Source organism: Myodes glareolus, chromosome 5, assembly GCF_982192425.1.
Source record: "Myodes glareolus chromosome 5, mMyoGla1.1, whole genome shotgun sequence".
Lineage (NCBI taxonomy): Eukaryota > Metazoa > Chordata > Mammalia > Rodentia > Cricetidae > Myodes > Myodes glareolus.
In genome coordinates, this window is record NC_142030.1 from 94,238,011 (window position 1) to 94,252,872 (window position 14,862).

The 14,862-nt window shown below is 38.7% G+C and overlaps 1 protein-coding gene across 1 annotated transcript in view; it reads right to left on the reverse strand.

Annotated features, from left to right (window-relative positions):
* The window catches only part of Thsd7b (thrombospondin type 1 domain containing 7B), an 878,050-nt gene that overhangs the window by 197,632 nt on the left and 665,556 nt on the right, over positions 1-14,862 (reverse strand). Inside the window, exon 15 of the mRNA XM_048430634.3 lies at positions 2,880-3,058. Within this exon, the coding sequence (XP_048286591.3) occupies positions 2,880-3,058 (179 nt within the window). The remainder of the gene's footprint in view (positions 1-2,879; positions 3,059-14,862) is intronic.

Genomic DNA, 14,862 nt, shown 5'->3' on the forward strand with positions numbered 1-14,862 from the left:
TATGCCTATAATCCCAAAACTTGGAAGGATGAAGCAGAGGAGTTGCATCAAGTTCAAGGCCAATCTGATCTACACAGAGAGTTCCAGCAGTGTGGGCTGCAGAGTAGGATCGTATTGTCTCAAAACCAAAACTTTTAAAATATGCAGGACAAAAAGACAAAAGTGCGTATCTCACTTAGGTTTGGGCTGTAAGGCAATGAGATTCAGCAGAGAGAAGAATGATGGGTAATGGCCAGGGGAAGGTGGAGGAAGGGGAATAGTCACAGACTACCTGCAGAGTTAGTCTTTAACTGAAATCTGCCACAGCATGGTCAAGGCAGTTAATGAAACCATAGTGCACATCTCAAACATGCAGGGAAAATGTCAAATATTCTCACCACAAAATGGTTGAAGTGAGTGATGTGTATTGTACAGATTTAATCGCTTCACATTTTATTCATAGGACATAACATTATTTCATTCCTTTAATATATACAACTCTCATTTGTCAATTTGTAATAAAAACAAAGTTTAAGAATATAGGAAGTGGTCATTGGAGTTACTTTTTCCCTTGCACATGCGTGCCAGGTACCTGAAATTTCTTTATAATAATAAATTCTAGTTCTGATCATCAAAGTCTAGGATTCATATCTGATAATCACAAATCCAAATGATTATGGCTACAGTTGCCTTTTTGGATTCAAACTTAGCAACATCCCCTACAGGCAGGCCTCCTTTGCTTAAAGCTCACTTAACAGAGTCATCTAAATTATTCTTGAGCTTGGATTGAGTTTCTAGCTCATGCGACCTTTCAAGGTGATGAATGTTGGGTCTTAAGTATGCGCATTTTCTCTGGGTCATGAACAGCAGATTCCCTTCTCTTCCATGCCACAGATGCATTTCTGTAGCTTTACACACTGCAAGAGAGGCTTCCCATCTGTGCTCAAGAAACCAACGCCTTTGCTATACAACTTCTTCATTTATAAAATCAGAATATTAAAACCAACGGTTAAACCTAGTTTTATAAAGGCTCATCTTTCATTTGGCTGTTTTGAAGAGAATGTGATGATAAATATGAGTGCTGAGCCGTTTGTCTCTTTCTTTTTCTTTTTCTTTTTTCATTTCAAATACCTGAAAAATTTTCCAGAGATGGTCAAAGCATCTTCATGGAGAATATTCAACTGGAAGTCACCTCCTGACTGTAAATCTCAATTATTTTTTTGTTTGTAAGGTTTATTGATGTGGACATTCCCTCTATATGATATGAATATGTTTTATTACAATTGGTTATTAAGGAAGCTGTTTCGGCCATTGGTTTAGAAGAGTAAAGCCGGGCAAAGAATTCAAACAGATCTAGAGGGAGAATAAGTGAAGTCAGGGAGACACCATACAGCTGCCAAAGAAGAAAGATGCCCAGAATTTTACCTGGTAAGCCACAGCCTTGTGGCAATACACAGATGAATAGAAATGGGTTAATTCAAAATGTAAGAATTAGTTAAAAATACATCTGAATCATTGGCCAAGCAGTGTTGCAATTAATATAATTTCTGTGTAATTATTTGGCTCTGGGTATCTGGGAAAAACAAGCACAGTCTCTGCCTACAGTTTATTCCTGCTGCAGCTGTTCCTTCCTATTTTTATTATTTGACTCCTCTCATTGTTGAGATTCTATACCTACAAGGTCTCATCACTGGCTTGATGTTATTTTCATAATCCTTTGCTTCGTTCTCCTGAAATGGCTTACATCTTAAGAGAAGGTGTGAATACCATTATTTCACAATTAAGAAATAAACATGACACTCATATTAACTCTGTCTAATTTTACAACTTATATATTTCTTGGTGGATTAGTAACTTTTGGTAAGTAAACTCTCTTCTGTAGCACTTTGGGGGAAAACACCTGATACTAGTCTTGAAGTAATATATGATGTTTAAATCTGAGCACTACTATACATCCTAATCAAACTAGGGACTGCCAAATGTTATCTCTTTTCCACTAACAACTTACATGTTACCAAAGCCAAAATGGGGTTATAAGGAGGGAGATTAACAACAGAATTAGTAATAGAAGCCTATGGAGCCATTCTGTTGAAAGTTTCCCTTTCCTAGGGAAAGGTTCCTAAGGTAGACCTTTCCCTACCTTCATGATACAGACCTTTCAACTGCCTTCATCCTCTGTGTCATCTGTTAAATTGATTTTTAAAATCAATGGCCCCAATCTGCTAATCAGTATGCATCTGTGGATGAACTCTGAGTTCTTCATTATAATTCTTATACTAAAATTTAGACATTGGATGACACAAGTTGGAATATGCTCTTGTCAACTCTGACTACTTAGCATGACAATTTTGTCAGACAGGTATATGGCAAGCTATCCATCAGGATGTCAGCTGTAAAAACAGGCATGACTTCTGCGGAAACGTGTAGAAAAAAATCGTCAAAATAGATTTGGAGAGTTGTATAAGAATTGGCAAGATTGACAGCAAAGAAAATTATGATAAAGACTTAGGTAAAAGAAAACTAGAACATCATTTCTGGATTGTTAAAGATTATATCATGAATGTATTATCTTAAAGATTGATGGTTTCTTTTTTATTACTTATGTTTAAACAATGTTAGTATTTAACATTGTTTACAATATCAAATTATGCCTCTATTTAAAAACCAATTAGATGTAATTTTGTAAATATAATTATTGATAAGGGTACCAAGTTGGTTTTCCCATCATGTGATATCAGGCAAAAGCTACTTCCTACTCTGCTATCTCTGGTCTGCCCTTGTTCCTCTTTCAGCCTTGCGTGACTCTCTGTAAGAGAATGAGTTTCTTTTCAACCCGAAGTAAAAATTCAGGCAGACTTGAGATTGATTTTTTTTCTCTTTTGTTTGTTGATTCACTTTACCTGATTCTTGAGATCCAGTTTGGGACATGGTCGACCTCCACTGTAAGGTTTTTCTTTGAGCCATTTAGATCGAATTCTCACTCCAATACCACAGGATGAGCTGCAAGCACCCCAGCTGGACCAGTCACTTAGCTTGCAGTCAAATGGGCAGGGGACGACACATTCTTCTTGAATATAACCTGAAAAGAAAGGTTTTCAGTGAATACAGAGAAGTCAGATGGACTAGTCAAATTCTCTGCTTTATTCTCTTTTTTCCTTACAGATTGGATTTCTCATCACTGTTGCTATGGTATCTTCAACACGTTTCCATTTATAAAGAGAGCAAAGTTTGAGGAAACAGAGAATGTGGCTACACCTGCAACCAGTTTGTGCCATTCTGTTCACTTCATTCTGAATGGAAGTAAGAGCATAAGGATGGAAGCAGTTCAGGGCAAACAATGCGATCATTTCTCCTCAGTGAGCCTTGCATTCTCTACCTTCAAATCCTTACAGTTCTCCATCTTGAACAGGTAGCATACGCAAGTGAATCTTTCATCTGCGTGCTACTTGCAAGATTTCACTAGCAAAGACATTGATTCTCTCTTCTAAGTATTGTAACTTGAAGGTAGAAAAGAAATAGAGAGAAGACCACAGTGATGTTCAATGGCAAACTGCTGCCTACTGAGTGGATATGCAGAACTGGAGAGTCATATGTGAACTGGGGTGAGCCTCAGAAGTTCCAACCTTGTTTGGTTATTATTGTTCCTGTCTCTGGCACTTCCTATTACAGCTGAATTCTCACCAGCTACTGAGCTACTCAGGCCCTTCCTGGCTTTCCCAACATCCATATGTCTGTCATGGAAGTTGCTCCTCTCCTCTTTGAGGTTTTCTGAGAGCCTTGTGCTCTGCATTTAGCACAATGTCACCAGACCCCAGCACCTGAATCTATGTTCTTAGGAATTCACTCCCTGCTGCCCGTGACATGACCGCATTCTCATGATTAGGTTTCAGTGGTCACAGTGGAGTAAAGGTAACTTACATAATTCACGTGCCAGTTCAGTAGATTGACAGTAGTGAATCAGAATAGAGATGACCCTGGAAATAACTGACTCCGCAACTACAAACTGCCGATGGAGGACTGGTCCCTTTAGGCAAATGGAAATCGGGAGTCCACATGAAGATGAACTCTGCTGAAATCCTAGGGGAGCTCAGAGGGAGAGTGTCCCCTGACTGAACCTGTGATGAAAGCTGGACCAGGCTTTACTTCTCCATGAGACCCATCAGTGGAGAGCAGGGAAGCAGGGTCCAGACTCCTAACCCATAACAACAGTGGCATAAGAAAGGCAACTCTGAGTGACAGTCTCTGTGGCATTTGGTATATGGTGGTCAACACCCACGGTATGACCCATGATGAAAACCTCTTATCACCTCCAATCATTCTGAACATAAACCAATCATCATCATCATCCCTGTGGCAAAAATCACAAACATTTCTGTTGAGCCACATATCCTTTGCTGGTCCCTGGATCATATTGGCTCCTGGAATGACCTCATACATTCTTGACTTGACTCTCCACCCCTGCCCAGTTGGTCTTTTGTAGTTGTCAATCATCTGAGCAAAACGTACTTTTCAAACTATGAAATGTTGATGTTGCACATCTCTTTAACATCTGATGGTTTTCCAGTTGCTTCTTTAAAGAAAAGGCTAACTTACATTACAAAAGTAAAGCAAAATGAGCTTTCTTATGAAAGGTTCAAAGCCAAGGCCTGTGGCCATGTCCATTTGAGCAAGGTGCACCACCTACCAGCCCAGCCTTAATCATGAAGGATGGGGCCCCAAAAGCTCATCTTTTTCAGATGCCTAGGTGACTCTAAGGCAGTTGTCAGGCTGAGAACCACCTCGAGCTTGCTATTTCTCCTCTCCTTCCAACCCCTGCATCTTGAACTCTCCTGTCACGAAATCCTCCATCTCCAATACCAAGCACACTTTTACTAATGTAAAATAAGTTCTTTCCTAACAGGCTAGCATCCTTGGCTCTGACTTCAGCCTTTCTCCTCCATTAACACCGATCATGTTTTGTTGGAGGCCTTCTGTCACGCCAGAGAAGAGGCTCTGCTGTCTTCGTTCTCTGTGCTTAAAACAGGACTACCATCAGTGCGAGGAAAGTGCTGAATGTATTCTGAGGGTGTCTCATCATGTACTCCAGGAGCCTGGGAATTCTGAGTTTCCTTTGCATTTACAACAGACCTTTCAAACCTTCTCCATTTGCATTTCACTTAAGAAGTTACTTCTCCCATCCTGGAAGCAACAGAGAGACTAGAAGAGAATGCCTTCAATTTCCTGTGGTATCGTCTATTGCCAATCCCGACCTTTTACTTCTTTCTTCATATTCAAATGGAAAGGTACTACATGCATTCTTCAAACTCTACCTGAACCTGGTTTCTCCAAGTCTTTGGATTCTTTAATTATTTCCTTCTCTGGGATCTTTCTTCTTTTCCTCTCTAATCTCTTCTTTTTCATTTTTCTCTGTCTTTCTCTCCACCTCCATCTTTCTTTCTACTTCCATCTTCCTGTCTTTGTCTGTCTCTTCCCCTCATTCTTTCTCCTTCTCTCTCATTTTATTCATATGATTGTATTTCTCTTACAATATCATTAGAATGGCTTGAATTTGTCTGGGCAATGCTTATCAATAAATGAACACACCACATTTCCTGATGACAGAAAAAAAAATCCTCTGGCATTGGAATAAAAAAAGCTCCCACTAAGAATATTTAAAAAACTAACTTTTTGCTTTTTAAAAGCCTTAATTCTGTAGTCATTTCTAACAAGTTTTTATAGTAAAAGAGATAGTAGCAACATAGTCAAAGTTACACTAAGTATTAAAGAGATATCACACATGCTATTTATAATTTTACAAAAAAAGCAAGTCACAAAGTGACTTCATTGACCACCAAGCAAAAAGACTAGGATAGAAACTTAGTACTTTAAATATGGAAATATGAATGTCCAGACTATTTCACATCAACATTAAATGCTTGCATATATATGTAGGTTCTATTTTAAAGCACATTTTCAACTGGGCACCGTTATAATTGAGTGAGACTGAACCATGGCATCTGGGCTGCACAATGGAGGATTTAATCACTGAGCCTCTAGCAGCAGTTTCTGTGTTCGTCCCGTGATAAGAGGTAAACCCAGAGGATCACATGGAAGTCAAAGTTAGAAATTCCATGAACATAAAGTAATTTTGAAATTCAGCAAGACTAAGCAACAGCGACGTTTACTTTTCAAGAAAATTTCCATGCTAGAGTGTACCCCAAAGGGAAGTCCATAGTGAAAACAATTAATGGCTTCATATTCTTATGCCTGGCTCATAATTGAAAAGATTAGCTTTACCCTCACGCTTACTGCATACAGATTTTTGGCAGTCATATATGGTGAAATGTAACTATCACAATACTAACCTTCTACATGAGAATTCCAATAGCTAACGATTGAAACCATACAAATGTTTTTGAGAATAATTTTCATAGAATATATAAGAGAAAGGCTGTTTCCTTCTACATAATAATTCTCTGGCAACGCTCATATGTCTAAACCCAATTTCTGTGAAGGAAAATTTACCAAAGGTGCATTTTCTACTAGAAGTCATATACAGAACATACGACTTGGCTCTGCCTGGCCTGGGGGGATCTTGCAGCTAGCTCTAGTTCACTAATCTGCACAGATGCAACATAAGATGAGAAGTAGCAACACAGGATTATCTGGGCACCATGCAATTAATTTGTATGCAATATACATGACACATATAGCAGGTAAGCTGGACAGCTTCTAATGAATGAGGGTGGACTGCTGAGGATCCCTTATTACCATCTCGACGCAGGATGAAACTAGAGGCTTTTGTTCAGTGACATACTAGAGACACAGACCAGAATGGCTAGACCTTTGTTACTAATCTCCAGACTCCCTCACTAACATGCATTAGGATAGATAGTTCTCTCTTTAATGTAACCGTTTTCCAGACTTTTGCCTTGTATGCTCTGCTTCTTTCCTTAACACATTTTTCCCATGAAGATCGTGTGAAAGAGGAAACCATTGATAACAGGAAGGTAAGAAGATAACCCAGATCAAGCCACTTGCATTTTCTTACTCTATAAAGCAGTAGCAATAAACATTGTATTAGGCAAATCATGTTTTATATTCACTGTCTCCATGCTCAGATTATCAAAATAGGACATGGAAAATGTTCTCAAAATGCTAATCATTTACGATCTGGGACAGTCACGAGTTAAAATCATACCATACTCCCATTTTCTTGTTTTAAAGATTTGCTGTTTTAATTTTACGTTTTAATATTTCTAGTTTATTTTACTTATTTAGTAAAAATGTACCATGTTAAAACCAAACTGAACTCTTTTAAGAATAATTTCATCAGAGTTGGGGAAATTATTATAGATATGTTTTAATATTCATCTAAAAGGACAATTAAAATATAAGTTCGAGTAGTATTTTCACTGTCTGACATCGACACTGAACATCTTAGAATAGCAGGTATGTAAGTGTATGGGGAAGCCCTGCTCAAACTCAGCAGGGCTGTAGTGACCTTTGCAGAACCTCTGCTTTCACTGTGGAAAGCTGTAGGAAGAGTAGCTGCCTGATCTCGGAGATTGTTTCAACATGCATGAGTCCCTAAGATGCTAGAGAGAGCAAAACTGAAATTGTTTCAATCTCTTCCTTTGAAAAATTAAAATTATTAAAATACGTTTTGAAAATACTGTCATTTACCAGGAAAGCATTTTTATTCAACTATGTAAACATCAAAGATATTGAAAAAGGTAAATATTTTCTGGATAACCAGCTCAGGAAACATAACAATAATTGGTAAAAAAAAATTTTGCCAAATTTAAAAACTTTCTGTACAACAAAGGATACATAAGGTGAAGAGACAGACTCTAAAATGGGATGGCTTATTAACAAAGATTTATTTAACAGATGATTTAAATAAAACGGTATGCAGAAATTTAAAAATTCAACACCAAAGGATGAATAATATAATCAATTATTGGGCATATGACTGAATAGAGAGTTCTTGAACTAAATACAATATGACCTACAATTACTTAAAATGTCTTTAGAATTTTTGACATTGGGGGAATTCAAATCTAATATCTAAAGATGTCACAGCAGCCCAGTCAGAATCAATAAAAAATGCTAGTGAGGAAGGCAGGTGCACTGTTAACATGGAAATCATAGTGGATGGCAAGACTTCAAATTAAACCACACACAGAATTTACATGAGATCCACTCATGCCAATCCTAGGCATAGACCCCAAGGATAAAACTCAACATTGAGACACCTGGACACTCATGCTTATTGCTGGATTATTTCCAAGGACTAAGACATAAAACCGGCTTAAGCGTCCCTCAACAGACAAATGGACAAAGCATGCTGTACACACACGGAGTATCATTGACCCAAGAAGAAATAAACCCTGTCACTCCCAGGTAAATGGATGAGCTGAAAATCATAACATAAAATAAAACAACTCAGAAAGGTGAGTACCTTGCCTGTTCTCTTTCATGCATACTCTAGAGGAACTGAGAGCATCAGTGTACACATACAAGTGAACAAACGAAAAAAGAAAGGGGATTTAGAGAAAAGGAAAGGCCTCCCACGGAAGACAATGGTAGGGAGGGCAGATGACACCAAAGCAAATTATATAAACATGAAATTTCATAATGAATCCCCCATCATTTTGTGCAATTAACACATTAATAAAAATGGAAATGATAATGATGTAATTCAAATACTAAAGTAAGTAATTACATTCTGAACCTATTATGATACCTGAAATATTGCTATTTTAAACCATTCACTAAATTCAATCAATAGACCAACCAGTGTTTCTCTAGATTCCATGAGACTCAAATATTGCAAAGCATGCTTATTAAATACCTCATATCTACCAAAAATTCATTTACATGAGAACAATTTTCTTTAATTAAAAATATAATTCAATTTATGAGTGTACTTTATGTGTAGATTAATTACTCACAGATGTTTAGACCAAGAGCTTTCTGACAAAGACTTAAAAGACCCATCAGAAGTAGAAAAGATTCCAGGACCCAGACTTGTCTGAAACTTTCAACCAGCCATTAGGAAGAGCAAGAGTTAGCGGAGGGCAGTTGGGAAGTGCTATTTTCAGAACATGACTTGGCTGTCATGCGTGTGAACCCACAGCGGCTATGGCTGCCCTCAGAAGATCTGCACAAGGTCAAGTCCATCAATGTGCTAACATAGATAGGGGAGGAGCACGTGAGACCCTTCCCTTAGCTCAGTTGCACTTGGCAATTGATAGCTGCTAAAGGAGGGAGCATCATTTTCCTTCATGAATGTGACTTGGGGTAGGTTGTCTATGTACCACTGAATAGCATTGCCCTCACGCAGGTACTGGTGGCCCCAGTTGGACTCTGTAGGTTAGAAATAGGACATAAAAAAGCAGGAAAAGGAGTGGTGAGAATCTGGAAAGAATTGGAGGGGAGAGCCTAGGAGGTGGATTTGATAAAATACGTCATGAATGAAATGCATAAACAATAAAAGAAAGACAAATGACTTTTAGAAGGAAATGATACATACGCAAAGGGCCTACGGTCCCCCAATGTTCCCTTTAGTGCTATAGCGGTAAGGTGTGAAATTATGCTACTATTGAGGTTAAATACTATCAGAAGCAACCATTCTTAGAAATGAAGAAAAATTGGTTATATTTTCAGAAACTTAGATGATAGGATACAAATTCTATGGTGATTTGAGGCAACATGGACGAATACCAGCTTTAATTTCCTACTTTTCACATGAAAATTTATATGGTAGATACAGGGCTTTGACTTAATTTCTGGGTCTGGTTAATGTGCTATAACTAAATGTCTTGGGTGTCAATTTAATATAACACCATAAGGAACTGATCTTTTAAATTGAATCATCCAGGCAATTTAATCAAGACAGTAGCTCCAGTTGTCCATATAGACAGCGCTTCAGCAGTACCTCCCTGTGCCAATTTCCTCCAGGCAGAGAAAAGAGACATTTTTTTTAAAGGAAGATATTGAGGATATTAGAGAGAAAATGGAACACTAGACACAGACTAATCAGGGCAGTTAGGACTGTACATAGACCCACAGTTTCTCTCATTACCGCGAATAAGTGCTGTTAAAATTCGAGAGACTGAATGGCTAGCCACATAATAAACTTGGCCTCAGCAGCACGGAGCGGCAGTTTGTTGACGAGGCACTACTCCGGAGTGATTCTTGGAACAGTGGCTGCGGTCCATGTGAAGCACTCTCCTCCGCTCCTCAGACGGCATTGCTTTGAGAGAGCTGCCCCCTGTGCTCTACACTGCACGCTTCCTTTGCAGTTTCTAGAAGCTGACCTCTGAGCCTACCCGGCGTTCATCAGGCTCTGCCTGAACTAGCTCAGGTTCTAATCTAAGGTACAGACTAAGATTCTACTTCTTGCCCCTGAAGCTAGGTTTGGCCTTATTGTTATCTGCTTCAACCTATTAAACGTGAACAGAAGGGAAGCAAGCTACAGAGGTGAAACGCAACCGATCATTGGTTTCCCATGGCCACAGGAGCCAGCAATGCACCAGACAGCATCTGCTTTTTCATCCAGGGGGCCAGGAGCAAAGGCAATTAGAGCAGACACCCAAGACCATCCAGATAGACAAGGCCAGCAAGTGACCTCTGATGCTTGGCTACTGGCCGCTGAGATTAGGTACTTGTTTCTTTTGTTCATTAAATGTACTTTATTCGGACCTGATGAGCCAGTTTTAGCACAGAGGGGTGGTGTTCGGCAGGTAAGAGTGCATGAGACAGACAACTGCAGTTTTGGGGGAATCGAGGCTACATAAGACAATAAGATAATAAGACAGTGCTACATCAGTCCTTAGCACAATCTGAACGGCAGCAATAGCAACAGGAAAAGTGACTTTGTAAAAGTTGAGTCTATATATATGTTTCAGGAGCATTCATAATTTATTTTTTTAAAACAGAACTAGCACTATGGATAATAAATCAGGTCTAACCTTATGTGATCTGAGATAAAATATTAAACCTTAATATTTGAATTCCCTTGTGTTAAGATAAAAATATAACAACATTTCCCCTTTGTAACTCCCTATAATACAGTAAGGTCAAAAATATAATAAGTAGAACACTGTGGGAAAAGATTACCCTACACTATAAATGACACAGTAATATTTTACCACTACTTAAATCTATATGGTAAAGTAAAAATATTCTTTCTTTATCATATTTTTGGTAGTAATGATTGATAGAGAATGTAATTCTGCAAAGATATTTTAGCACAGAGATTATTGGGTAATAATTTTCAAATTTGGATTCCATTTCTCATTGCAGATCATTTCCATGTAAATTAAATCTGGGATAACATCGACACATGAGGGATGCTGCCTTGGGTCAGTAAATCAGTTGTAGCTTGATCCTTTCTCACTCTCTCCGGGTCTGCTACCAGCCAAGGTCAAGCATTCATTATCTCCCGGGTGGACTACTAGAACATTCTCTTTACTGGACTCCAGGTCTCAAGTTCCTTTCTTTTAATCCAGCTGTTATCTGATCAGCTGCAATATTAAAAAACTCTAAACACACCAAAGCTTCCATTAAAATAAACAGCCTTTACAACATGGTAGCATTTTGGTGAATAGATGGAAATCATCCCTGCATGCCCACTAGTCAACACAGAAGTATTTAGAAGAAGAATTTCAGGTTGACCACATGCATAAATTTGTCTAGATCAGTGAGGGGCCACTCTGGGGAGTCATAGTACAAGGCTTAGAAAGATGATTAGGAATGTTCACGTTAGATTGGGTACATATACACATATAAATAAACATACAAACACATAAACATATACATACACACATATTCGTACATACAAGTGCATACATATAACATTTATACACACATAAGTGCATACATATGACATATACATGCACATATATACCTATGCATCTTGTACATGCATATACATGCAGAGATACATATGTACACACAAATTAGGTAACAGGCTATTAGATTAAAGTGTGTAAGTGAATATAAAATATTGCTCATAATATTCCTTACCTATCTATGACATGCACACATGGCTGTTATTCACTCTATTGAAAAAAGGGTTTCACAGTGGCCGATGGTTGTAGTCTTAACAGAGCACTTGACTCCCAGTTTCGAGGCAGCTATGATATAACCACAGATGGTCTATGAATAGGTGGTGTTCTTTCCTCATTCCAGGAACTCAGTCATAACTGAGCACAGAAAGGAACTTCTGCTCTCTCTGTTTTTATTTCCTTGGCTCTTTGGTGCACTGTGACCTGAGCTTTGTTGCTATATTTGGTCAACACCATGAACTCACTTATTGGCCTCCTGCTTACTTATTTGCTTGTTTCTCTACATAGCCATGTATTTGAGGCCATGAATTTACAATTCAATAATTAGACATGAAAATAAAGATTTCTGATTTCCCTTGGAAATATGGGTAACTGAGGGCATGTGGATATTTTGCTCAGTGTGGTCAACATCAACCAGAGATGAATAGTATGGCTTGTGTAAATGATGGCTTACTTTTTTCTTCAAATAAAACAGATAAAAAGCTTAGTTATTAACCACACGGAAAACTGGATAAAAGTGAAGCTTTATCTGTGTGGGCAAAGTGGAGGACACACACACATCTAGCAGTCCAGTTGATCGCCATAGATCACATGAAGAAACGTAGGCGATCAGCTGGGCACTGCCTGTCGTCTGACATTCGTAGGAGGAGTTAGGCTACGCCTCATTGGAGCTAAGTATTTTGACTTATTATTTAACAAAGATTATTTAACAGCATTTTATTTTTTCAAAAGACAAAATTTTAGGTTGGGCCTGATGTCACAAACCTCTCATTATAGTTAGTTACTCAGTAGGCTGAGGCAGGAGGATTATGAGCCAATGGCCTGTCTGGGCTACAGGGTGATTTTAAGACCAACTCGAGAAACTGAGTAAGCCAATTTGCTATCTCAAACATAAAGCTAAAAATAAATTATGAAATTATATTTATCTGAAAATTATTTGACCTAGGATCCCACGGTACAAGTACAGTTTGAACTGACTTCTTCTGCTTTCAGACTGTGCACATTAAATGGAATACCAGCGTCAAAGGAATTTCCTAGAGCTGGTATCAGAAGGTGTCTCATCCCAAGGACAGCATAGGTATACACAACATATTCATCCAATACCCACCGCCCAGAAGTTCACAACCTGGAAAAGCATCAAAAAATAGACTTCCAAGATGTAATTTCACTCAAAAAACATTTTTTTCTACACCATTAGATCATCCTGATAAATATTTGCATTCATGGACAATGAAAGAAGTTATTACAAATTCTGATTCGTGGATTACTTGATGAAAAAAATTCACCTCCAAAAGAGTGCTTTTGCTGAGGAATTGTGTCTTTTGCTGAGGTAATGCAGAAATCAATGTCCTGGAATGAATGTGCAGTACATTAACTCTCAGCGAGTTACTGTAAAACCTTAGGACTCTTGCCAAGGTGCACAATTAAGTGCGACTTCTGTTTCTGATTTATATTCCCTGGGAACAGTGAATTTGTTTCACTTACCAATAAATTTGTTTCCTAATGGATTATACACTATCTACAGATTTACATTTAGACTTCTCTTGTCTTTGCTTGACAGATATCCTACCCTTTAACGTGATGATATTTAATGATGCATCTCTTATAGGAATAAAAAAGCTTAGATGTTTAAATTTATTGACGTAAAATTTATTTAACTTATTCTCCAAGAAAATGTAGATAACTATCAATCTCCTGGCCACAATAATATTAGTGCCAGGGGATGATAGAGAACCCCAGACTGAACACAAAAAGAGTGCTTTAAACTCAGAGATGGATGAAGAGCAGCCAGCGACAATTTTCTGAAGAAATAAAACCAAAAAATAACTGCAAATGAAAAATTATTCATTTTCCAGGACTTTCAAATTAGCAGAAACTCAGTCACACAAAAACAGCAAAACGTATTTCCATCTTGCCTGGTCACAAAACCCCGTAACTTGCTTTATTCTAGTGCATTCCTTCCAGAATCCTGACATATCCCTGTTGTCAAGAGGTTTGCTTACAGCACGGGGCTCCCTCTGAAGTTCATGGGAGAAAGCCTGCCCTTGTCTTTACAGGTTTCCTTTGCTTTCTGCTGGTTCCTCACGGTGGCCTGCAGATCTCCAAGGCCAACTGTGCTTACCTTCATGTATTTGCCATCGTGTCTTTATTAAAGTTAAATTCTTTTTTAATATTACATTTTTAATTAATTAATTAATTAATTTTTATTTTTGAACAGCCTGACTCCCTCCCTTTTATCCTTCCTTCCCTATCTCTCTGCTACCCATTCTACCAGGAAGTCCTCCCGTGTGTATCAACAAAGCATGGCACTTCAAGTTCAGGCAGGGCCAAGTTACTTCCACTGCATAAAGGCTGCACAAGGCAACCCAACATAGGGACTAGGTTTCCCAAAGCCAGCTCAAGCACCAGGGACAGATCCTGATCCCACTGCTAAGAGCCTCACAAACAGACCAAGTTATACAACTGCCCCACATGGAGAGGGCGCCCAAACTGGCCTTCTCCCTGCAATCAGATTGGTGACTACCCTAATTGTCATCAGAAAACATTCATCCAGTAACTGAAGGAAGCAGATACAGAGATGAGATCCACAGCCAAGAACTGGGTTGAGCTCTAGGAGTCTTGTTGAAGAGGGCACAGAGAGATTGTAGGAGTCAGGGGGTTCAAGGTCATGACAGGGGATCCCACAGAGACAGCTGACCTGGGCTCGTGGGAGTTAAGACTCTGAACCCCTAACTAGGGAGCCTGCCTGGGATCAACCTAGGCCCTCTGCACGCGTATAACAGCTGTGTAGCCATCTGTGTCTTAATGTCCAAACCCCTTTCCCTTC